Below are 27814 nucleotides of genomic sequence, written 5' to 3' on the forward strand. Positions count from 1 at the left end.
TTTACCTCTATATTGATATTTTATTTTCTGCTCCTCTTCTTTGTGTCGCTTCCTGCCTTGTGCCCCTAAAATGTCATTTTTTCACTTACTATTCAGAAATTATACTTTAAGAGCACATAAATGGCAAAACTATTTTAACTGTGTGTGCCATGCATAATTAATGTGTTATGATGATGTATTATAAGTACCTTGACGCAGAAAGTGTTTAAATTAGTCCAAGACATGTTGTCAAATCTTATGATTTTTTGTTGATGTCAATTTTATTTTATTCTAACATTATGTTAATTATTTTGATGATCAATCAGTACTAAAATTATGTTAATTGTCAGAAATTATTTTGCTTAATATATGGGTGTGCATATATTAAAAACAGTAATTTTGCGCCCTAGGCAACTCCCTATGTCGCCTATTCCACGGATAGGCCCTGGTCTCAGTGTTGCCAAGTCCTCTTTTTTCCCATGGAATTGGGCTACTTTATCACTGTTGATGCGGGTTGTTTTTCATGTCTGTGGGTTTAAGCGACTCCAATAATGTGATATTTAGCCCCCAGAATAAAATTTTTACCAGGGCACCCCCTCGAAACGTGGATAGTTTGGGCTAGTTTTGAGTAGCAATTGGGCGGGTTTTGTTATGAAAACCTGGCAACCCTTTCCCTCAAGCAGGTAACGTTGTTATTGCTAAAATAGCGGACTCGTCGTTTAAAGTATAAAACATTGTTATTTACAATACACAGCATGGTTTTAAATTATATTTTTAAGGGGGACAACCCTCAGACCCCCTGGGGTTTCCGCCTATGATTATTTCAAAATACCACTTTGGAACTGGCATTGATGTAACACACAGCTCTGTAATATGCAGTGATAATTCTATCACAAGAAAGAACCTCAACCATTGCCATATACCACACAACAGCTCATCTAATAAGTCACACCATTGCCAGTTCTGCGTTGGTGTTTCATGGGAAGATTAGAGCGTTAACAAAACGTCTAGGACAGATCCACAGCGGATCACACGCACACTCCCTCTCCCACATCGTGCCTTGATCTGGTTGTACTGTGCAGTGATAAGTCCCTCAAAAAGGTAGGGTCGGTTCTGCTGCTCTTTGTCCTCCTCCTCTGCCCTCTCACTCTCAGAAAAATTGAGGCACCTCTTCAGTTTGTTTGTGCAGCTTAACAACCCCTGTGCCTCATGCTCCACATCACCCTTCCCCTCCAGTAATCAAACTCGTCTCTCTACCTGCCGCGCCACCGCCTCTCACTTATTGTTTAGTATAATGGTGTGGGGATTTACAAGGATTTACACCAGATTATATCCTGCAGGACGAATCCCCCATAGACTGACCTTGCAGTTCACTATTGCGTTTGGCTAAGCAGACTCGGATTCGGAAAAATTCCTCATCTCTCTCTCTCTCCGTTTTGTATCTCCGGCTCTCGCTCACTCTCTCTCCATTGGCTGTTGTTTATCCACCCTGCCTGTTTACCTCCATGAGTCATCCATTTGTCACATTGCAGCTCCCGTTTGCATTTGACGAACTCTGTCTTGTGCATAAAAGCCAGGCATTAATCGCTGTGTTCTGACAGGAGGACGGAGAGGCAGAGACAGGTTTCACAAATGTATACTCAAATTTCTGGGACAACCCCCTGCACCCCATACCGGCATCCCTCTGTCCTTGCTCCTGTTTCCTGCTGCAGTTGGTTTGATGAACAGCAGAATTGAATTGCATTAGTTACATTGTCCTTGTTTTGAGCTTTGTGCTGCTTTTTTTTCCCTCCCCCCTCCTTCTCACTTCTTATCCCTCTCAGCCTGCCAGACTTAGGCTTTCTGTCCCCCTCCCTCGCTCCCTCTGTCTCCTCCATCTCTCCATCTCAATGCGCCACAGCTCCTCCCTCCACCTTGCACAGCGTTGACTCCTCCCTCTCCATCTTGCTTCCCTCACTCACACTCCCGCTCTCGCTCTGCTGGGTATGGCATGTATGTGAGCGGGTGCACTCCTGTTTACATGCATGCCTGCATCTGGGACAGACTCTCGCGCATTCTGTGGACTGAAGATGCTCATGCTCCCCACTCTGAGATTTTTCTGGACGCTTTGCTTGCTTTGAGGAATTGTGTGCCGTTTTAGTTTTTCCTCTCACTCATTGAATTCTTCAAAGGCCTCCTGTGTGCCACCCTGCCACTCTGGAGCGATTCGGATCTAAGCTGCACTCCGGCAGGATGGAATTGCCAAATTTAGACTCCACCGCATGACGTTTCTGGTAAGTGCAGTTTGCATTCAATGCCAGATAAGCGTTTCATGAACTCTGAGAATCTACAAAGGTTTGAATGGGGGAGACGAGACTGGGATTTTCAGGGGGGGAATGTGTTCAAGAGGGATAGGGCACAGGCTCAAGAGAGAAAGATGCTGAATAATGCTTCTGAACCGGACAAGGGACCTAATACTGTGGACTGTCATTGCACAAGGAGGGGGTCATTTGCTATAAATGAATATCTGGCACAGTGAGCATTCATGCTTATTTTCACCTGCACTTTGTTTATATATATATATATATATATATATATATATATATATATATATATTTCTCTACGCCCAGGTACATGTTGTCTGGGGTGCAGGTTTGAATCTATGCAAGACTTCTGAGTGTATTTTTGGTGCTGTTGTCATGGTTTATTGCTAAAGGCTTTTTATTTTGCAGGATGCATTATGGAAGAAAATAATGTATTGCTTTTGACGCGGTTGAGTCTTTAATTCACAGTCCTCATTATAGAGCCTCTTTTCTCTCCTTTTTTTCCTCTCTCTCTCTCTCTCTCTCTCTCTCTCTCTCTCTCTCACACACACACACACACACACACACACACACACACACACACACGCACACACACTCACTCACTTTCTTTCTTTCTTGCTCTCTTTTTCCTCTGCCCCTGTTTTACTGCTTGGAAGCAACTTCCTCCGCAACTAATGTGGCATTTAAAGGAATAACAACATTACACTTCATTTCTTAATCTTGGCAGGCTGTCAAAAATACATTAAGATGAGTCTTACTGGATACATCAAAGATTCATGCTATCTCGGTGTTCTCATTAGTACATCCTTTACAACTGTCAGATCGCTCTATCCATAATTTATTATGTAAAGGTGCATTGTCAGTACACATCTATAATAACCAAGATTCATGTTTTTATTATTATTATTATTATTATTATTATTATTATTATTCACCATCCTACATATACAGGCCAATAATATTCACATGAGGTGTGAGCTAATTCTAAGATTCAAGTCCAAGACACTAGGGCAACATCCCAAAAACCTGAAACACAGGGTTATCCATCAAAACACAATGCATCTGCAATATGCATATAGGCTTGTGCTGAGTAGAAAGATGGGAACATGAAACAACTGCATGGCAACAGTATCCTGGACACTTTCTAAAGATGATGTAGCTGCCAGTGGAGAAATCCAGGCCAAAACAGAAGAGCAATGGCTGAAAATCTAGCACTGAATAGTGATACAAATAAAACGGCCTATACATTGATATATGTTTCAGTATGTTAGCAATTGTGTTAAAAGGCAGTCTCCCCATTGAGCAGATTCTCAGCTGTTGGTAATAGCCATTATGATAATGCTGCAGTCTGATAACAAACAGCAGATGAAACAAGATAAGGCAGTGCTACAGGAGAACTGCATCACCTCATGCTCTTGTGCTGTGTGTCACACATACATTAGAACCCGTGCCTGTCAGACCTCGTGTTTTCATAGCTTTTGTAAATGATGCAGCCTGAGCAGAAAAAGGGGGCCAAATCCCCAAAATCATTGAAATTCAGATCCTTTGCGATTGCGAACCCACCATATCCCTCTCTGCTTTCCTATTCATTCTCTTCTATATGCTTTTTAAGAAGTCAGTCTGTGGTGGCATAGATAGACAGACCGGGTGTGCGTTTGTCCTCATTGTGGAGAGATGCAAGAATCGGACGCCATCAGCGAAACGGCTCGTTTCTGTCACACAAAATGAGGGACTATTGAAATAGGCTGTACATAGCAGGAAAGCCAGCAAGGGGCCGCTGTGAGAGGCGACCAAGTGGCATATCAGACAGCACACACTCACTCCAGCCTCCCACAAATGTATTCAGAAGGTCACAGAGTCGCTTCCCTGCAGCAGACTCTCCCATTAAAATTTAATCATAACAGCTTTATGTGAAAAGTCAAAAATACGAGAATGGGCCTGTGCCTTAAATCCTTGCCATCCCGTTTATAAGGGTTACGGATGTTGTGAATGAAAATTATGTTTACATTTTTTAAGCAATGCTTTCTGTTGTTTCGGAGAACTTGAACTTGGTTTCGTATCTCCACCGATCATCTGGGTGGCTGCTGATGGCTAAATTTGCACCTTGTGAAAGACGAGAGGAAGATATCATTGTATCTGTCAGAGTAATCAAATTATTAGCCTTGGATAGAGTGCTGGTCAGAAGAACAATGCTAGCATAATTCAGGAAGCTCGAGAGTGATTACCCCATAGCTAATTTCGTGAGATAAGCTCCTTCCTAATAGAACCATTGATAAAGAACTCCAAGGAGCTCAGCTTGAGCTAGATTGCTTTTGGGATTACGGTCGTCCTATATTCTCTTCACATTTTCTCTCTTCTTTTGTTTCAATTAAACCCAAAACAAAGAGCCCTGTGTTTAAAAGAGGAAAAGAGGTTGGAGTAATTACCAGCTTTGCCTGCTGGTAGCGGTGAATTTAAAGTGAATCTCAAGAGAATTAATGAGGAATGAAAAACACTTTATGGAATTATTATTAACCATTGCCGGAAAGCTGAGGGGAGGATTGACATGGGACTGGGCCCAATTAGACTTTGCGCCATGACAAGGAACCTGACAGCAGCCATAGTGTTACAAATTTAGCCAGACCATGGGCTGAAATAACCTATAACGCTTCAGCAGGCTGAAGGGTGGGCATATGCTTGATGCCGCTTACAAGGAATGCATGTGCTTTATTGTCAAGAGTAAGAGACAGAAATGCAGTGCATCTGTTTCATTTCCACCCCTTGAAGGATGCTTATTTAAACTCCAATCATCACATATTGCTCCATCGGCAGTTGGTCAGAAGACCAATATTCAGGTGATAGGTCGTAACTAATTTTAATCTCAGCCATGCTTGGAGTTGAAACATTCATGTCGTTTACTCAATTTATGATAGCATGATACTTCCAGGCCACCAGTCAGCACAATGAAGGATGTTGCTCTTGGTCTGAACCATCTTTTTGATTGCCAGTTTTCATTTTCTCTTAAGATTGAACTGCTTTTAGAGTGCAAGAATGGCAAGCCTTGAGGGGTAATCATGGGGGATATGTATTCAGATATATGTTAAAGTCTTGTTTCAGTATACTACTCTCAATTCCATATAGGTCCCAAATAATATTCCTCTTCATGCAAAAGCCTCACTTTGACAGTTTAGTCATAGCTCTTGTTTGAATAGTATAAATTTCAGTGCAGTGCTTGGCATTTTCGCTTCGATAAGTCTAGAGTTCCCTATGTTTCGACATCAAGGTTCATGTTAGTTTTTCCTTTAGTGGAATGTAGCTTTCCAAACCTTGGGCTTTGATCTAAATCTTACTGTCATCAAAAAAACAAGATCAAAAGAGAGGAGAAGCAAACAGTTGGAAGATACGTCTCTGTTCTGAATGCTGCTTCTGTAGGCTTAAAACCCAAGCTGATTCGGTATACAAAGTTGGAAGAAGACAAATGTATGGGGCAAGCAGGGCTGATTATTGATTTGGCTCAGGTCCTCACTGATTAACTGCTGTTGTAAATACCGATAAAACACCTGCTTATGTTGTGATGAATGGTAGCAACTTGATTTGCCACTCACATCTCGCTCGGCATTAACACTATGACTTAGCATCCAGAAATATTTGTAAACAGAGTAGTTCATTTTAACTCTACTCTGCTTATCTGTTGTACTTATAACATAACTGACTAACATCATACAAAGCAAATAAAAATAAAGATTCAATTCCTCAGACCACACAATGTTCCCATGGGACTCCAGTTGTGACAACTGTCACAGATGTATCCATAAAACAGTTCTTAACATAAATGTTTCAAATGATCAGGCTATAAATGAATTGTTCAGACACAGAGCGAAAGGGTCACCCATGCCATTTTACAGCCAGACTGCATGAGAACAGACAACCAATTACCAGCAATTTAACAGTTAGCTATTTATGTATTGGGAATATTTAGATGTCTGTTAACCACTGATTCGCTTCATACTGTGAAATGTGTGCAGTGTGATCAGGGATGCCAGAGAGGGAGAAAAAGAGAGCGACAGGCAGAAGGAACGGGATGATGAATAAATAGATTGGAAGAAGGAACAAAATGAACTCCCTCAGGCCAATATAGCCAATTAGTTACTGCACTCTACATTCGCTTTACTTTCAACTCTCAGCAGCTTTCTATTAGACTGTTGTGCCTATTATGAAACATTATGCTTAGCGGTATCATTTGCTGGCAAAAATGAATGATTATTTAATATTTCTCTGAAAGAATATAATATTATTATTATATATTTTTTAAAAATCAAACATTTTCTAATTGTGATTTCAAATAGTTTTTACTTTAAGGTTAAGATCAGATCATCCTCAAAACGAAGCTCATTTTCATTATTTCTCTCTCTTTTTGCTTCCTGTTTTTGTATTTATGCATTTAAAATGTTTGAAATATTAGAAATATGTTTACAGTTTGGTCTTTTTATGATTTATGAATCATGAAATGTAATTTGTTTTCACTCACTGTGCTACAATAAATAATCCTTTTTTTTCCTTGTAAAAATTACACAATGATTAATCACCCCACCATAAACAAATAATTCTTTCTTTGATATAATAATGTTAATAGAAACCACAGAGACCCTGCTGTTTACAACAAATGGTTTTTCAACCCCAAAGTATATCTCTCTGGAGATCAAAACGAGTCATTAATTAATATGTAAAACATGTTGTTTCATGATTTTTTTTATCTAGATGTTAAATCCCTGACTGTAGCACTCATTTGCCAAAACAGGAGTATGTTTAATGTGCAAAGAGAGAACACAGTCCCAACTGGAATACACAGTAAACCCAATGCACTTTAAACACACAAGCACAAATGCAGGAAGAAGAAACATTATACTGTATTCTCTAGTTAAACACTGTTATGATTTGAAAGTATTGTTTTATTATGTCCAAAATTTCAAAAAACACATTTTTTTGTCAATTGAAACCCTTATTTGAGACCTATTAAAACCCAAATAAACAGGAATGTGCAAGTGGGTCACTCCCAAGCTTTGCTTATTTGTCTTGTTTGGTCAAGCTGAGGCTCACCAGTAAGGTCACGAGTACGATGGTGAGCAGGGAGAGAATGTAAGGACACTGCTTAGATGGTACCAAGTGATATTTTTTCTCAAGGTTATCGCTAGGATGATACAGAGGGGATGGAGTGGGAGAGAGAGCAGGAAAAGGGACCTTTGGGTTGAATTACATTTCTAGATGAGTGGGAGAGACAGAATACCATCCAATGAACACTCATACACATGAGCAGTGCAACATGAAAATATAAAATCAATTCAACTGATAGCCGTCCTTTGTGGTTTCAGTTTACGATGAATCTTGATACCGCCGTGACGGGCGTGCTTGGTTTCGTCTGTGTAATTTGGCTTGAAACAAAACATCCATGAAAAACAAATTGTGTGTATATATATACATATATACACACAAAGGTAAATCCTCTTATTTGTTAAGTTTCAACCTTAAACATTAATTTCTCTGTGAGGGTCTTAAACAGATAAATAGCTTGGTTTTCCAACGTTGGAGGGAGAATTGATTTTGCCCTCTAGCTTGACAGATAGCCCTGAAAGTAACAAATAGCAAAGAAGAGGACAAATCTTTGAAGCGCAACACTTATTAACTTCATGAGTGTTGGGAAGGTGCAGTAATCTAAAAGAGATCTAGTCCTCCATTAGCAGAGGAAGGTGGCATCCGCTAGCAGACACCTTGTGAAAAGAAGCCTCACTTATTCCTCCCACCTGCTGACAACAGATAATTGAAAAGCAAGTCTGCAGACCCTTTGAGCATGAACCAGATACGGACTTGTCAATTAACTTGCTCACATTTCATTGCCTGATTGAACTTGACTGATCAACAGTCTCTTCTGCGAACCCATGCCATGTTGAGTTTGAGTTACAGTGGATGTTGCAATATGGAAAAATAGGGCATTACATTTGAGGGTCCCTCTCTCAGAGGAGCACTATGTTAAAATAAACTTGTGGTTGACACTTTATTTCTTCCCTTCGAGCTAGCGGGCAGGGTTGAATGGATATGACCTTCCCATGTTACTAAGGGAAAAGAACAGAGGAGAAAATGTCATTTCCATTGCAAAGATCTTAGGAGAGCAACTCGCTTTAGACAGCATGCAGCCTGTCACATGACTGAAAGTTGGGAAGCAATTATTAAACAAAGAGAATGCTTAGTGATGTTCTAAAACAGGAATGTTGATGCATACTCGACTTAACATGATTTTAATGTAAAAAACTGCACATTTAATTTGCTTTTCAAGGGAACAATAAATTTATGACAACAGGGATGGAGATGGCTTTTTTCAAGTGATGCGCTTGCTTGTAACAGAACTGGCTCGAAATTAAAAAACTGTAGTGCACTACTCCCTTTTCCCATATAAAGAGTGCCTCTCATTGACTACTGTATATTTCTTCAAATCAATCAGGGTAAAGGAGCACATTTCTGTCTGAATATATTGCATGCCAGGAATGGCTGGCTACACTAAAGTGCCCTGAGGTAGATACAGTATGCCTTTAGACACAATTCTCTACATGAAAATTCATGGGGGGTGTTGACTAATAAGATGAGCTATTGACCATGAGAGTGACTTCACTATATTGAGAATTACTCTGTCAATGAAATATTCTAGCAGTGCACCAGAGAGATGCAGCTTTTTCCTTTTCCATACATTATTCATAGTCGCCTGACAGACTTTGATTTGTGTGTTTACAGAATGGGGGCTTCCTGAGCGATGATTTAATCTTTTAATTGGGTAATAAATCCAACACTTTGTGTAGTGGCTTTTCAATTTCCATCAGTTGACCACCGAGGCCAAATTTGTTTTAAAGCATTTACATACCTTAGCATTTGGGCCAAAACAAAGGTTACAGGGATTAGGAACAAAGATGGATGCGTGTGTGTGTGTGTGTGTGTGCTATCCATTATTTAGATCTGGAAGAAGAAGAAAAAAAATCACCCAAAACATTTGTGCTAAATGATAATTAGGCTTTTTGGCTTCTTTTTTTTATTTAAACCATCATAATTTTCAGTTTGTCCATTGGCAGGCATTTGCAAGTTGCAGGCCAGGGAATAACAGCATAAATGTTTACAGTTAACTTTCTATCAGTGGTAAAACAGGTACATATTTCTGCACACGAGCAGAGATATTTTCTTCCTGTGGGAGTACTATGAGACACCACAAGAGTGAACAAAATACAAAATGTTGATATTGGAAGCAACGGCCATGTTTAATTAGGGAAACTGTGATCACACCATGCAGACCTACTGTAACTTTATAGCGATTTCCATCTGCTTTTGTTTGCTTGTTTAAAACTACCAAGCAAATTAGTCAATAATTTTAATGAGCCAACACCTTTGACCTGTTCTCTCCACAGACAAATCCCCCCAATTATAGTTAAAGGCCGAAGGTTGTTGTTTGGCAGAAATTTGGGAGACATGCATATTGAACAGAAATTAGCATCGCAGGAGTAGTCACACGTAATAACAGTTTAAACAACCCTGTTATGCCTCCGGAGGCTTGATGTCTGCTCAGCCGGGGAAGATCGTGATAGATTCAGCGTGATTAAAACATCCCGTTCTGGGCAGCTCTGTTTACGTCATGACCTTCACCCTCAACACCTCCTCATGCCACACGAGTCGTTTAATCGATGTAGTAATTCTCTCACAGTACCCTGATCGCTCTGCTCCCTGACTGTATGCAGATCACACTCGATAGATGAACGAGGGAGAAGCACCCTTGACAATAACGGCCCTTTTGATCTAGCTGAGGAGCACTAAAATGAAATTGTTATCGCTGAAACTACTCGCCTAATTTCACACTGGAAATCAAAAGATTATTTTCTTTTGTTGCACATTTCTGACACACCTGAAGACACTCGGAGATGGAATCGGCAAATCTGTGCATTAAACAGATGGCTGCATGTAGGAATTTTCTTTCACCACCTTTCTGCAGTTTAATTCGATCAAAATAGTCTGGCCTAAGCTGCTTCACAGTGCTTTGTGTTGTAATTTTCTCTTAGAGAACATTCTTTCTGCATCTTGTAGGTTGGAAGTTTGGGGAAATATTAAAATAAAATATAGTCAAAAATGATAGCTTCCCTTGAGATATTACTGCAAATGTATAAATACAAGTCGCCTTCACTGTACATACGATTTTCTATTCATGTCAATGTGCCTTGAACCTACATAATATCATAATGCATCCTCTGGTTTTGCATAAGAGTATTTGAATTCACTGATGCAACAAGTATTTAATTCTGGGTCACTTTCACTTGCTTTACAAATGGGAGCTACTTAAAATTTACCTCATCAATTATTAAAGCTGGCCTGTCTACTTAACATGATTTGTATTTGACTAGTCCAGCTAGCAACCTTGTGTTATGGAATGTAACTTGTGTGTCATTTTGGCAAGTTCTGTGTGTGTCTTGAGTTCCTTCATGTCAATTTTTCACGAGACTCTTTACTAAATTAAGATCTCCATCATTCTAAAGCACACGGCTGGAAGTGGCCATGAGACTGAAATTGAGCTTGCTTGTTCAATTGGGGAAGTAAAGTTTGAAGGCTCAGGGCTTTTGTTGATTTGTATTTAACCCATAAGAGCTAAATGTTCTACTCTAGTATTCTACTACTGAGTTCTACTCTCAATGCAGCCATAAAATACAATCAGTAAAAAGTAATAATAGTAATATAACATTATAATAATATAACTTGTATAATAGAAATATAACATTTATCATTTGACTTAAAGCCAGATATTTTTTTTTATTTATTTTTTTAGTATAGAGTCATGTTCCTGATTTTTATGTCCCTTGCTCTCAGATTTTGCTGTATACCAGCGATTATTTCTGTTAGTTTAAAGATAGAACTCTAGTATATAACTATTTAAAATTATGCAATTCTTCTATTTAAAACAAAACATATACATTTTATTTTGACATGCTTAAATCATTACTAATTTGGTTCAAGACGCTATTGAAAATATATTTTCTGTGTTACAAGTTAAACATCCAAGATACATTTTTTATATTTCAAAAAGATCCTACAGACTATAGGCTATACTTAACTCCCCTATAGGCTATACTTATAACTTGGCTTTATGGCCAGTGTTGTTTATGATTGTTTTCCTTTTCTAATACAGTCTTTTACGTTTTAATGTCTCTGTTATATCATTAATCAAAGCTCTAAGTTGTCTTTACGCAGCATGCTCCAGTGCAGCAGTCTGTTACATTTTTCAAGCATCAGCACTTTCTCCAAGACCATCTCTTGCTATTTTAAGAACAGGAGCAATAGGATTGTCTCTGTTCTCTTGCATTTTTCCACCTTGGAATGAATTCTGTTCTTATGGTGACCCAATCTCTCTATCCTTTTTCTCAGCAGGTTACCATCAAAATGGTGGCCAGAGAGGCAAGTGGGCACAACTACCTGGTGGCGTGCTGGCAGCCCATTCTCATCCTGATGCTGGGTACCGTGCTGTCCGGCTCTGCCACTGGCTGCCCCTCTCGCTGTGAGTGCAGTGCCCAAGAGCGCTCGGTCGTGTGCCATCGGCGGAAGCTGATCGCCCTCCCTGAGGGAATTCCCACTGACACACAGCTGTTAGATCTCAGCAAAAACCGCTTGAAAGCCATCAACCCGGAAGAATTTCTCAACTATCAACACTTGGAGGAGCTACAGCTGAATGAGAACATAATTTCTGTCATTGAACCAGGGGCCTTCAGCAACCTCCTTGGCTTGCGAATATTGGGACTACGCAACAACAAGCTGAAGTTGATACAGCTGGGTGTTTTCACTGGCCTCAGTAACCTCACTCGATTAGATATTAGTGAGAATAAAATAGTAATTTTGTTGGACCTTGTGTTTCAAGATCTCTACAACCTAAAAGAACTGGAGGTTGGAGACAACGACCTGGTGTTCATCTCTCACAGAGCTTTTCATGGCCTTAGCAGCCTAGAGCAGCTCACTATGGAAAGATGCAACCTGACCTCTGTGCCAACAGAGGCCTTCAGTCATCTTCACAACCTGCTGACCCTCAGACTGCGACATCTCAACATCAACATCATTCAAGACTTTTCCTTCAGGAGGCTATATCGACTCAAAGTCTTAGAGATAGCAAACTGGCCTCTTTTAGAAACCTTGACCACCAAGTCCCTCCATGGACTTAACATCACAACCTTGAGCATAACAAATTGCAATCTCACTGCCGTCCCTTATGAGGCCATTCAGCACCTGGTGTACCTTCGATTTTTCAACCTGTCCTTCAATCCAATTGAGGTTGTGGAAGGCAACAAAATGCACAATTTACTGAGGCTCCAGGCATTTCATTTGGTTGGGGGCAGGCTAGTCAGCATTGAGCCTTATTCGTTCAGAGGACTCAACTACCTTCGGGTACTCAATGTATCCAGCAATAGTCTAAGCACTTTAGAGGAGTCTGCCTTCCATTCAGTTGGCAATCTGGAGACACTGGCTCTTCATGACAACCCCCTGGCATGCGACTGTCGTCTCCTCTGGGTCTTTCGCCGTCGATGGAGACTTAACTTCAACCGCCAGCAGCCATCTTGTGAATCACCAGAGTTTTTGCAGGGTAAAGAATTCAAAGACTTCCCGGATGTTCTCCCTCTGAATTATTTCACCTGTCAGAAATCCAAGATCCAGGATCAAAAAGCCATTCATAGATTTGTGGATGAGGGGACCACTGTCCAATTTCCTTGCCAAGCAGATGGAGACCCCGCACCCATGATAATGTGGCAGTCTCCAAAAAAGCAATTTATCACTACTAAAAGCATTGGCCGGCTGTCTGTGTCTCCAGACGGCACACTAGAGGTTAGATACGCCCAAATACAAGACAATGGCACTTACACCTGCATTGCTGTCAATGCAGGAGGTAACGACACCCGTTTGGCTCACCTACACATTCATAGCTACTCTCCCAATTGGCCCCATCAGCCCAATAAGACCTTTGCCTTCATCTCAAACCAGCCCAATGATAGCGGTGCCAATGGAACTGGTGCGACGAATCCCTTTCCCTTTGATATGAAGACTCTCATTATCGCTACCACCATGGGGTTTATCTCTTTCCTGGGAGTGGTACTGTTCTGTCTGGTGCTCTTGTTCCTCTGGAGCCGAGGGAAAGGCAATGTCAAGCCAAACATTGAGATTGAGTATGTGCCACGGAAAGTAGATGGAGAAAGCAGCCCGACTGAGGGATCTCATAAGATCAGTATGAAAATGATTTAAAAGGCTAATCGCCATTGTGTGTGCATTACGTGAATAGGTGTTCATGACAACAGACGTACCAGGAGGAATAAGGGGGTAATCTCTGCACCCCTTATGGAATTGTGAAAAGAACATTGTTCTGAAAAAAAGCCTTTTACATTTTTTTTACAGATTGTACAGATCAACACACACACACACACACACATACACACACACACACACACACACACACACACACACACACACACACACACACACACACACACACACACACACACACACACAGGTATTGTGTCCTCAAAGAGAAAGCAGACAGATCATTTGAGGGTTTCAAAAATCTGTGTACTTGTTCGGGTAAGTGTTGAAAAAAATAGTCCTGTTGAAATTTATGTGAAAGCCAGAATTTGGGAGGACCGGTATAAATTTATACCTGTCCTTTGTTGTCTTTTTCTGTACATAACTATTTCGATGTACGTTAGGCAATACAGTGGTTGAATGCAGCTGATAAGAGGTTATGGATTGCTGAGCCTACTGGAACGCATGTGCTATGTCTAGATACATGCAAAGTCTATAGGTCTAATTAAATCACTGTAAATGTCCATTACCAACTCTTTATAAGAGATCAGTTTGTTTAAAATGATTTATTGATTAGGCTTGACAATCATTACTATCTCAAAGGTCAAGTTATTAATCATTAAACATGGTTTGATGGTACGATTTCGATTTTGACACCTTACATGGTAAAGCCAGATGTAGCTTTGAATTTAAAGCCATTTGCTTCATCTGAACATGTGACAAAACTATTGGACCTGTGGTTGCACTCACCCTAAAGTACTATTCCATTTGACAGATCTCCTCAGTTTTTATTCACCTACCATTGAAAAATTTACAGTTTTATTGTTTTGGTTTATTGTTGTCAATATGCCATGCTATAATGCATTTTCTACCAATCTCATGAGGCAGGTGTTGCTATAGTTAAATGTGTTCTACAACCCTTGAAACACTTACAGTGCTGATTTTTGGACAATGGATGGCTGTAAAACATTAAAATGACAAGCTTTTATACTTCACTGTCTTTGCTCATTTATTTTTCTCTGCTCCGTGAATTAAACCTTGAGAGCTGGTGAGGTACACAGGAAGACAGAGACGATGCACTAATGTACTGCTAAACCTTCACTCTCTTTCGCACGCCATATTACTGTTCAATGTTTTCCGACAAACATCTTTTCTCTGTAAATACTTATTTCAGTGTTAGGGTAGAACACATCGTTAGAATGGATTTGAAGTGTTAAATCAATCTAAGACAACCTCAACCTCATTTTGACCATAAAGAAAAATAAGTGATGGGGGAAAAAAAAACTGATTGAAAGTCCTTAGTTTTTGAATGTGCTTGTTTAGACAAAGCTACCACACATATCAGGATAGGACCAATATGACAACCCAACGCTATCTCAAGACCAATTCGTACGTATTTTACGAGGTGGCTTATTCGTACGAATTTGTACGACCTCACCCGTACGATTTTATACGATTTGTCTAAACCCCAGTGACGGTTAGGTTTAGGGGCGGGGTTAGGTGTAGGTAATTCGTACAAATTCATACGAATTGTGCAACTCGTAAAATACGTACGATTTGGCAAAAATCGTATGATTTTGTACGAGTGTGGTCGTACGAATTCGTACGAATAAGCCACCTCGTGAAAAATGTACGAATTGCCGTGAGATCGGGTTGGACAACCTCTCATCTCTCACGGGGGCATAATGGAAAACATGTCAGCTGCACAGAGTCCAAGCACAGAGGCCTCATGTTTAAATGGGAAGTGATGGTTGTATAAGATTGTCTTCCTATCCTTTTTCTACTGAAATTACTCACAAACAGTTAGCCAACACTCACAGCGCTTTAATAATGAGCAAATACAACAGCAAGAGAGGGAGTGGTGAACATTAATGAGAGAGGAAGTGGAGCATCCAGATGCCATAGAGAAGAAAGGTAAAAAAGAAAGAGTAGAGATAATTAATATTTAGTGAGGTAAGACCATTAAGAACAAAGCCAGTATTTGGTAATGGAGTCTGTGTTATGTGAAAATGTTTTATTAAGGGAACTACAACGTTGGCTAAAATATTTAGGAACTATCAGCAACTACAAAATGAATTTAAATGTAAAAGATAAGGAGGCATATTTCCTTTCTATCGAATTACTTTAAGTACTGTACTATTTTGTCTTTTGCCATTCATGTGTTCTGCCTCCTTGACCTTCTGTCTGGAGGTTTCAGTACAGTTTTTGGAAGTAGTGTCACACTACACTGATAAAAAAAATGTTTTGTAAGATGAATTACGAAACAGTTTTCACTCAGAAGTTGCTTGTAAACTTTAAAATAATTACAATGAAATGCAAGTAACACAGTGACTTAAACATTAAATTTTCAAGTAGAAAGACTGAAATAGTATTTTCTATATATATATATATATATATATATATATATATATACAGTTTCATTTATTTTTTTCAGTGTAAAGAATTTACTGAATTAACAGTCTTAGACACCAACACACACACACATATATATATATATATATATATTTAAATGTGCATGTCTGACTGTAATTCATCAAAATGAAGCTCTGTGCCACTGTAATTTTTAGATTGCTATTACACAAAATGGCAATGCGGTTTGTTAATCCTACAGGCTATTTGGATGATCTAATATTCATTAACTGTGATGTCTGTGAAGTAAGTGTTTCTGTTATACTGACGAAGGGAACTACCCAGTCTTTTATTATGTCAGATTATGCCACTTCATTCATCTTGTTAAATGTATTTACCCTCTGACTTATACAGAACTGGTTCATCTGTCGGCTCACAGTGAGAAGATGATGTCTACATGCAATTTTGGATTAGTAAAAAAATGTAGAATGTTCGAAGCATCATGACATGATGTGTTAAAAGGTCGGGAGTTAGAAACTTGACATGGATTGACTCTAGATGTATTCTGTGCAATCTACTGGCATACACATGACTTTTATTCTGGTCTTGCTTTTATAACATGCTTTTATTGTCCTAATATATTTTTCTCTAAAATATAATAGGCATTTTCTGAGAAAATGTAGATTTTGTCTTTCTATTGTAATTTTAACATTGCCAGAGTGATCAGTTTTTGCACAGAAAAATACAGAACAGACTGTGACCAATGTGCAATGGTATTTACTGTTAAGGCCACAATTTTGTGCTCACCTTCAACTGCTTTTTCCGTAACAAGGTTAAATGGCATTGCAAAAAAACATGTTTTCAAAGGGAAATGTCATGGGTTATTAATTTTTGTTTTTCAATGTGTTGTTCAGTGTGATTTAGGAACAATAAATTATTTAATACTACCTAAGTACATCAATTCTGCAGTTAGGACTGAAATAATGTAGAGCTTAGGGGTAAGACAGTAATACTATATGAAGTACTTTGGGCCTAAGGTGGGAATATGTAATTTCTTATAAAATTAAAAATAACCTTGTCAAATGAAATAATAGAATTTTCCTTTAATGCGTTTTTTTTTTTTTTACACATAGCAAGTCTGATGTATTTCTTATACAATATATAGCAAAAATATTATTTGTTAACTATGTGACACTGATAAATTCTGATTGTTTATGGCTTATAGAAAAAAATAAGATGACATGAAGGTCAAATAAACAGAAGATTGTTCAAATTAAGGCACAATGCAATCGCTGCAAAGTCCTCTAAACTTAAAAAGAAAAAAAAAAAAAGAAAAAACGATTTCTAAAATCTTTCGTCATTTTCAAAATAGAAAACTCCATTGCAGTTCACTCATGAGCAAGATCAGGATTTATCTCCATATCTTTGTTCCAGGCAATTAGCAATATGCATTTATCAAATATGAAGGTGTTAGTTAAGGTCATTTTGAATTATTTAAAGCCATTTATTATTTTCCAGTCTGTTTAACTGTTGGCATGCAGTCATGGAGCAACATCATTCAGCACTATAAAACATTTTACGCTTCCATTAAGTGTGTACTACATCTGAAGAAATCTAAATAAACTGTAGGAGGGATGCTGCATGGGGGACATAATTTCAGTGAACTATTATAAAGGCATAATATCAGATAAAGCTCAGCTAAAATGTAAATGTTAAATGTAAATGTAAAACACATAGATTAAGGAACGACGGTGTGATTTTTCATCGCTATTCACTTCTTTGAGTAGCTTTGAGATTTAAGCAGAACAGAAAAAATCAACCTCGGAAGTGTTGATGTATGGAGAGCGAATTATTCTGGCACTGTGGTCTTGCTCTTCATGCATAAAGCAGCAAGGAGAATGGCTCGCTCACAGAATAGGTTTATTTGTAATGCAGCCGCTCTGCTGGGATCAAGTGGAATAATTTTGTAATGTTCGCAAACATCCAGGAGCCGCCATCTCTTAAATAACATAAAGGCACAAAGGTGTTACTATTCTAGATGCATTACCTACGACTCATATAATGGGGTTGCATTGTTTGGTGTCTTTTAGAGCCAAGCCCCCAGTGTTAACTCTCTATCCAGCTATTGTACTCAATAATGACGTGTGATCATTTCTTTTCAATTAGCTACACCGATCAAACTTAGCTCTTAGATTACTAATCATTTTAGCTGTGGTGAAGCAGGAAGAGAGCCCTGTAGCAGAGGAGAGTAATTACCGGCAGATTGGCCACCGCTGAGAACCAATGACACAAAGCATCTGTGTGATGGAGGAGGATGGCACTCATCAGGGTCTCAGTCTCACTGCATGGGCTCACTATTCCCTGTACATTCTCTTTACATAATACTTTATAGTCAGACAGAAACACCTTAAGTGTCAAAAACTGTCATTGTAGTGTCATTTAAATGTCACTCTGTTTTTTAAGAATACGGTAACATTTTATCTTGATAGTCCACTTCAGACATTTTACTAATTAAGTACCTATACGTCAACTACCATGTCTGCTTAATATCTATAATTCACACTTTACTGTAACCGTATAAGAGCAAGTACATGTCAACTTATTCGATTAATCCTAACCATCACCTTACAGTTTTCTAACACTCTAATGAGAGTTAGTTGACAAGTACAGTAGTTGCAGTTACTTATTTAGTAAAATGTCTAAAGTGGACTATCGAATTAAAGCATAACCAAAATGATTCTATTTTTTAATTTGTAATTTTAATGTTTGCAAGTGGACATAACCAAAATGATTTGCAGTGAGTGATGAGTCAGCTGAGGATACAGTAAAAGCTCTGAATGGTTCAGTGAATGAGTGATTCTGATTTCAATGTCACTGGGCGATGAAGGGCACTGTGGGAAGGGCATGCTGAACAAAGGGTCGTTCCAAAACAAAAGCGATCAACTTACTTCCTCAAGGACGTTAGAGAAGGGTACATGTGATTGCCACCTTAAAAAAGTAACCCTTGGTAACACTTTACAATAAGATCCAATTTTTTTATGTTAACATTAGCTATGAGCAAAACATTTTTTACAGTACTTACTAATATTTGTTAATATTATTTAATAAAAATACAGCTGTTCATTGTAAGTTCATTTTAGCTCCATTTTAGTCCTAATTTTAACTTTGATTTGAATGATGTTTAAGTAAATGTTGAAATGAAATATGAGAAATACGTGTATTTTTCATTGTTAGCTCATGTGAAATAATGCGTTGAACTAATGTTAGCAAATTAGACCTTACAGTTACCTAACTGTTTATGAATAATTCAAGTTGTTTTGTTTTGCTGGGCATTTTATATGTAGTTTTCATTTATTTCGTAAGCAAGAAATATATTTACTAGTACATGCAGATTTTATAAAGTTGAGATCAAAGATGGCATATGGATGCTTACTTCCAATTGGAATTTTGCACACTGACGGATGAGTTAGAGACTGTTTTGTGAATCTTTTTGCATGATTCTTTTAAAAGAATAGGTCCATAAGTCTGCACTGTGTTCACAGTTGTGTGCAGAAATGATATCTGACGCAACACCTAATTGATGGGCACAAACTTTAGATTTTTAGATTAGCCTACTGTCACAGTGTGGGGGCCTAATATCAAATCACTAGAACAGAAATTTTGCATCACACAGCTCATTCCACAGTAATGCACTGGACATCAATAGTCATTCTTGAGTGCAGAGCAGTTTCATCCCGATTGGCCAGTGGAGACAGGTGGCACATTGGCTCTTTTATTAGATTACAGGGTGAGATACTGCCAACCATCAACATGCCGAAGTGGCATTCAACCATCGCAGAGTACTAAGTGTGGAGGCGAAATATGAATTAATGGAACTGCTCCCATGTGGCTAACAGCAGTACGTAATCAAGTAAATCATATGCTTTTCCTCTCTGATAGGTGCTGCCAGCTGTGTCTTGGGTATGATTAGGAGAACTCCCATACCAAAATCCCAGCTGCTGGGACTTTCTACAAGAGCAATCACAAACACTATTGTTGGGACCATATGAACATGCCAAAAAGCAATAGTTAGTGTGTCTGAGATGTATTGCAGATGATAATCTGAGGAGTGATGTGCAGATAGATCTTCAGGGGTAGGGGCTTGAATATAAAAAAGACAAACTGCAGATCCAGATCGCTCCACAAATGCAAATTTGTCAGTCCAATCAAACTCTTCATCTTTTCTATATTAGCCATTTCAAGTTTGTAAAAAACGAAAATGGAAACAGACAGTAGCTATGTAGTTTTCAACAGATTTATGAATAAGACCAGGAAATCACCACTCCACTTCAATGAAATTTAAGCTTGTTGTACTATGATTGGCTGGTGTACGTATACATGACAAACGGGCATTGATGAATTATGTAATATTTTTATCTAATCTGTGGATTTTTTAGTTGAATAGACACACAAAATTTTGATTATGAAAAAAAGATTTTGAAAAATGTAAAAATTGTGATTGTTTGGTTTATTTCATTCCAAATATGGGTCACGAGTCTAGGTTTCCATCTGCTGTTGTAAACAGACAACGTGGTAACAATTATGAATATGGGACTAATGTTATAAACATCTTGTATTTTGCTTATACAACCCGAATTCCGGAAAAGTTGGGACGTTTTTTAAATTTTAATAAAATGAAAACTAAAGGAATTTCAAATCACATGAGCCAATATTTTATTCACAATAGAACATAGATAATGTAGCAAATGTTTAAACTGAGAAATTTTACACTTTTATCCACTTAATTAGCTCATTTAAAATGTAATGCCTGCTACAGGTCTCAAAAAAGTTGGCACGGGGGCAACAAATGGCTAAAAAAGCAAGCAGTTTTGAAAAGATTCAGCTGGGAGAACATCTAGTGATTAATTAAGTTAATTGATATCAGGTCTGTAACATGATTAGCTATAAAAGCTTTGTCTTAGAGAAGCAGAGTCTCTCAGAAGTAAAGATGGGCAGAGGCTCTCCAATCTGTGAAAGACTGCGTAAAAAAAATGTGGAAAACTTTAAAAACAATGTTCCTCAACGTCAAATTGCAAAGGCTTTGCAAATCTCATCATCTACAGTGCATAACATCATCAAAAGATTCAGAGAAACTGGAGAAATCTCTGTGTGTAAGGGACAAGGCCGGAGACCTTTATTGGATGCCCGTGGTCTTCGGGCTCTCAGACGACACTGCATCACTCATCGGCATGATTGTGTCAATGACATTACTAAATGGGCCCAGGAATACTTTCAGAAACCACTGTCGGTAAACACAATCCGCCGTGCCATCAGCAGATGCCAACTAAAGCTCTATCATGCAAAAAGGAAGCCATATGTGAACATGGTCCAGAAGCGCCGTCGTGTCCTGTGGGCCAAGGCTCATTTAAAATGGACTATTTCAAAGTGGAATAGTGTTTTATGGTCAGACGAGTCCAAATTTGACATTCTTGTTGGAAATCACGGACGCCGTGTCCTCCGGGCTAAAGAGGAGGGAGACCTTCCAGCATGTTATCAGCGTTCAGTTCAAAAGCCAGCATCTCTGATGGTATGGGGGTGCATAAGTGCATACGGTATGGGCAGCTTGCATGTTTTGGAAGGCTCTGTGAATGCTGAAAGGTATATAAAGGTTTTAGAGCAACATATGCTTCCCTCCAAACAACGTCTATTTCAGGGAAGGCCTTGTTTATTTCAGCAGGACAATGCAAAACCACATACTGCAGCTATAACAACAGCATGGCTTCGTCGTAGAAGAGTCCGGGTGCTAACCTGGCCTGCCTGCAGTCCAGATCTTTCACCTATAGAGAACATTTGGCGCATCATTAAACGAAAAATACGTCAAAGACGACCACGAACTCTTCAGCAGCTGGAAATCTATATAAGGCAAGAATGGGACCAAATTCCAACAGCAAAACTCCAGCAACTCATAGCCTCAATGCCCAGACGTCTTCAAACTGTTTTGAAAAGAAAAGGAGATGCTACACCATGGTAAACATGCCCCGTCCCAACTATTTTGAGACCTGTAGCAGAAATCAAAATTGAAATGAGCTCATTTTGTGCTTAAAATTGTAAACTTTCTCAGTTTAAACATTTGCTATGTTATCTATGTTCTATTGTGAATAAAATATTGGCTCATGTGATTTGAAAGTCTTTTAGTTTACATTTTATTCAAATTTAAAAAACGTCCCAACTTTTCCGGAATTCGGGTTGTATAATAGAAAAGCAAAAAAAAAAAGCAAGATCATTATGCCAGTCTGTCAGTCAAGTCCGAAGCAAGACACGCAGAACCCATATAGCAATGCATTATGGCAGCAACGTCTCAGACATTACTGTTTTGTACAAATATTTATATAATTATAATTCAAATACAATTTGTTTTATTGACCACAATATTATTCTTTGTAATTGAAAAAAGGGCAGGGGCACATGCCTGTGTCTTACCTTATTTCGCAACAGATGTAAAGCTGGGCATACACTGTGAAAGTTCAGACACTCAGTAGGTTGTGAAGCCTTGCACTTGTTGTGAGATAATCATATGAAAGTGACTATATTGCATGACAAGCCAGTGGACACTGGCATTTTCATTGTTTCTGCTATAGCTTCAGATGGAAAAATGAAAGAAAATAAAAAGATGGCTGAGCTAAGGATTTGATCCTATAGGGTATAGGGTTTCTAGACGCCTATGTGATGTAGTTGTGTATACTTTGGGAATAGTGGAGAGTTGACACTGCTCAAATTATTATTATTCTTTTTTTTTTTTCAAAATGATTAAAAAATATTTGAAACCTGGGAGGTGCTTGTAAGGTTCTCAGCTCGTAATTCCTCTTGCACGATGCAAGTTGCGACATTATGACCGTCAATGATTGACACACAATTTCTCCTGATGAAAAAATAAATAAATTTGCTTGCATTTTTCTATGAATATCACGCTGTGTACTTCTGGCAGAAATTAATATGATAACAAGTACCTGTTTGCAACATCAAGAAGCATAACAGACTGTTTTTGTAATGCTAAAACAACTGGAAGCAGGTGACAGCTTTGTACATTCAAGGTCAAAATAGCTTTGTCTGCACTTATGTAAAAAGTATGGTGGTTTGGATTTATCATAAGAAGAAAATTTAATAAATGGTACACTTTTACCATATTTTTTCTTCTTTGCTAAGTCTTTACACTGCACACAGAAATAATAATAATAATAATAATAATTGCATTGTTTTTCTTGATCCTTTGCCACTGAGTCATGTCAACAGAATGGAAGGAAAACTAAATGATTTTTTCTTTTAATTACAAGTACATTATCATTCATTGTACACTAATTAGAGCAGTGAGGGTGCTAGAGATCCTCTCAGCTGGAGTTTAAAATGAACTAAAACACACAATTAAAGGCAGTAATTTCCAAGGGGAATATTGTATAGCTCATCTCTTGTGACCCCAGAACTACTCTATTACTCCATCCACTACAGTTTATATGCACCAACCTATATGTTTAGTTAAAGGCAGGGCCATCAAGAATGTACAGTTCAATGAAAATAAGGCACACGAAGAGCGCACCAAACATACATTTGACATAACATTGTGGATGAGGGTAGATTTTCGACTAATTTTGTCTTTCACTAATGTTTTTATCCATTTAATGTGTCTCTTGAGGTTTAAATTTGATTAAAACAGGTATTTTTCACTTGTTTGTCTTGCTGTGTGTTTATATATACTGTAGTAAACACACAGCAGGTGTCCTTATCATTATCAAAATATGCCTTGTTTTTGAGCATGTATTGTGTATTGATTAACATTAGTTTGTACATATAAAATACTAATCACATTATAGACCTTTTTCATTTAGTGTTACATTTATCACATTCATCACAAATGCACTGACAATCTGGTACTGAGAGATGAATGAAACACAGACAGTCCACTCAGATTGTTCAACTGGACTGGACTGTATATCCAGTACTGTCTGGATTTCGATCATTTGTTGTGGTCCCGATTTGATTTGTATAATAATAGAACTGTTTAACAGTCCATTGTATTTTAATGCAAATGGGGCATAGAGGTGAGTGTGAGACGAGTAAACCCCTGTGCACAGCACTCTTAAAATGGACAATGTAAGAAAATGGAATACATTAACATTTCCTGCTTTATTTTTATTCTGCTGCTTGAATTATCCATGATCAGCAATACTAGCAGCTCTGGGAGGAACGCAAACTGCCTGATTACCTGCCACCAATCAGCCTTTGAGTAAGAAAATGTACTGGTACAAAGGGAATGTTGGGAAAATGGGAGCTTTGTCTGCAAAGGCACATCACTGCTTATAAAAAGGGGCTTCAGTAGTCATCATGCTGTATGAATGGAGGGTCACCAGTGCTTTTCAGGCTGTGAGAAACAACACAAAGTTCCATCAGTCAGTTCAGATAGCCTCAAAAAAATCACACAAAGCAGTATTAGAAGCAGTGTTTGGAATAACGGCGTTTAAAAGAACGGCGTTAGGTAACGTTAACGACGTTATTTTTTCAGTAACGGGGTAATCTAACTAATTACTTTTCCCGTCGTTACAACGCCGTTAACGTTACTGAACGTTAAATGCGGTGCGTTACTATGCATTGATTTAATATGCAATCCGAACGCACCCCTGGCTCACACAGCGAGTGGAGCAGGTGGGTTAATAACGAGATAAGCGATTATGATTGGCTAAGGCAGAGTCATGTGTTTCATGGTAGCCAATTAGAGCCAGTGTTTTTACACACACGCGCCAGCGGCGCCAAACACACACAGTCACACACACGCAACAGCTACACAGAGATTCGCAGCAGCAGCAGAAATGGCGAGTCAGGAGCAATCCGATGAAAAGTTGGCATTTTCAAGGTGGAGATATAAGCACTACTTCAAATTCATTGTAGTCAAAGGCAAGAACGTGCATGTAATGTGTGACACACGCATCTACAAAGCTAGTGGCCAAAAACACTTTTCTTAAAAAGAGTGCAGGATAAAACACTTGCTGTCTGTTGATGTGCAATAAATCTCGAAAGTTATGTACGAACACCTGTCTGTTCTACTTATTTCAACTGACTTGTGAAAACTGCTAAAAAAAAAAAATACTTTGACATATAGCAACTTTTTTTTTTTTATTTACAGTAACGCAAATAGTTACTTTCCCTGGTAACGAGTTACTTTTATTATAGAGTAATTCAGTTACTAACTCAGTTACTTTTTGGAACAAGTAGAAACTATAACTAATTACTTTTTTAAAGTAACGTTCCCAACACTGATTAGAAGTGACGTCTCCAGAAGGAATTTTTTTTTGTTTTGTTTTTTTGCTGTTGCGCTACGCTTGTGACGCTTGTGTCTTTTGACTGCATCCCTCATTATGAAAAGCATCCTGTCTGTCTCATTATAAGCTCTTTGAAAAGCTACCATATAAAAATCTAAATATATTCTGAACAAAGAAGTGTAAAACAACCAGATTTTCTCAGATTTAAAAAGAGCGTCAGAAGCGACTGCATTAAATATCTGTACACTACATGTAATATTCATATACAAATGTGTGTGTGTGTGTGTGTGTGTGTGTGTGTGTGTGTGTGTGTGTGTGTGTGTGTGTGTGTGTGTGTGTGACAGAGTCACTTATGCTCACTCAGACTGCATTTATTTGGTCAAAACAGTAAAATTATTACAAATGTGAAGTATTATTATGATTTAAAATAACTGTTTTCTAATTTAATATATTGTAAAATATCATTTAATCCTTGGTTGCCAAAACTGAATTTTCAGCAGCCGTAGAATCCTTTAGAAAACATTGCAATATGCTTATTTGGCGCTTAATTACAAAAATCTTTTGTAACATTATAAATGTCTTTACTGTATCTTTAGATTAATTTAATGCTGAATAAAATAATTATTTTCTCTACAAACACATACACGCGTATGTGCAAAAAAAAAAAAAAAAAAAAAAAACCCTTGCTTACCCCAAACTTTTGAATGGCAGTCATAGTTTCCACCAAAATATTATCTGGTAAAAAGTTTTTAACATGGATAATATTAAGAAATGTTTCTTGAACTCCAAATCAGCATAAGATTTTTGAAAGATCAAGTGACACTAAAGACTGGTATACCAATTATATATAATGCCTGCTGGAAATTCAGCATTGCATCACAGGAATAAATTACATTTTAAAATATATTAAAATAGATAATAATATTCGCAATACTATTTCACAATAAAAAAAAATTCTTGTGTTTTTCATCAAATAAATGCAGACTTGGCTGATATATGAGACTGGGGTTGCAAGTGGTGGAAAATTTCAAGTAAATTTGAAAATCCCCTAAATTTACAGAAAGTTTCCAATACTGAAGTTTCCAATATAGATTAGCTATATTTGTGATATACAATTATTCACATCATGATAGAAGATTTGGGTCATATCGATCACCCCTAAAATCTATAACATTGCTCGAACTTAAAGACAGGTAAAGGTGATTTGTTTAAAAAATGTGTTATGCTGGTTGGAAGTCTCTTCCCATCCTGATAGCAATCACTAAGTTAAGTGGTCTAAATGTATTTATATGTATTTATATCGTCTGTGGAAGGCATAGGACCATAACATGTTCCTCCAATCATATCTCTCAGTCTGAGGACTATGATAGGCTCTGCACACCCTGTTCGCACAGACATGATACATTATTAGCATGCTCCATTACACTATTCAAGAACAAGCGAGAACAGAAGGCGTTATTATTGTAATATTATGTGCTTTATACTGTAATGTTTTCTCACTGGCAGGGCTGTTGCTATTGGGGAGAAAGGTGGTAACGATTATAGGGGCCCACAGCTGTGGGCGATTTCAACCGACAGCCTGAGGCCAGCATTAAAGACGCTGAGGACAGTTGTTGGGCCCGAAAGCTACACATGGACTGTGTCTGAAAGTGACTGTGCCTAATTTACAACCTCCACCAGGGCCCTGCAAACCCCAGCTACGGTCCTGCTCACTGGTAAATGAGATGTGTGGTAATCTAACAAGCATTGCCTCCACCAACGCCGTCTCTCATCGTGCGTGTAGCTTTGGAGAGTGACCCTACCTTTAAAATATAGAGTTATACAGTAATGTACTAATATTACTTAAAATATTAAACTGACTGTATCTCAACACTATGATGGTAAAAGTTGCATTGCTTCAGTCACTGTATTAGAACGGTCTCAAGGATAGTGGAGGACTCTAAAGGTCCTTTCAGAACATGCTAACAGTCGGGCTGGAGACATGGTCACTGAGAGCAAATATTGATTTTCCTCTCTACCCACTGCAGTGACAAGTTCAGGCCTCACCCACGCTGTGTAAAAACCAGTGTGTGGGATTTAAGTGAATCAGCCATGTCCCCTTCAAAAAATGTCCTCGCAGGCTTTCTTTTTCACACACTCATAAGCAACTCTATCAACAAATCCTTCAGGGATGTCTGTCTGCCCTAATTTAGATTTCAATTGAGCCTCCCTCGCTCCCCTTTCGCACATGATGTGAGTGCTGGGTTGTTTCCATGCATGTTGTCCTATTTTCATTCGACCTGTCACTCCCATTGCCATTTACACGGGCACATTTTCGTGAAAGCTCCCAGATGCAGACACCGCAAGCACCACCAAGCAATGACAGCCACATCAGCACACTTCTCCTAAAGCCTATAGCTCCCTTCTGCTTTCCTCAAATGAAGCTTTCTCCTGCTAATAATATGTTGGCAAGAAGGACCCTCTCCTCCTCGAGAGAGATTACATGCTTCAGAGTGCTGTATGGCTTGGTAAGTGGTGTCTTCTAGTGATTATGCCATTACATCTTTGTGTGTCAGCTGATAAATG

The 27814-nt window shown here is 38.4% G+C and overlaps 1 protein-coding gene across 2 annotated transcripts; it reads left to right on the forward strand.

Annotated features, from left to right (window-relative positions):
* Positions 1 to 1919: 1919 nt before the first annotated feature.
* LOC132108090 (leucine-rich repeat and immunoglobulin-like domain-containing nogo receptor-interacting protein 1-B) lies at positions 1920 to 14603 on the forward strand. 2 transcript variants are annotated; one of them, XM_059514635.1, is made up of 2 exons: positions 1920 to 2252; positions 11703 to 14603. In XM_059514635.1, the coding sequence occupies exons 1-2, from the start codon at positions 2241 to 2243 to the stop codon at positions 13557 to 13559; spliced, it is 1869 nt and encodes a 622-aa protein (XP_059370618.1). In that variant the 5' UTR covers positions 1920 to 2240; the 3' UTR covers positions 13560 to 14603. The 2 variants fall into 2 exon arrangements, with proteins under 2 accessions (XP_059370618.1, XP_059370625.1); XM_059514642.1 differs by having other exon boundaries at positions 11706 to 14603.
* Positions 14604 to 27814: the final 13211 nt, after the last annotated feature.

This window comes from Carassius carassius, chromosome 2 (genome assembly GCF_963082965.1).
Source record: "Carassius carassius chromosome 2, fCarCar2.1, whole genome shotgun sequence".
Classification (NCBI taxonomy): domain Eukaryota; kingdom Metazoa; phylum Chordata; class Actinopteri; order Cypriniformes; family Cyprinidae; genus Carassius; species Carassius carassius.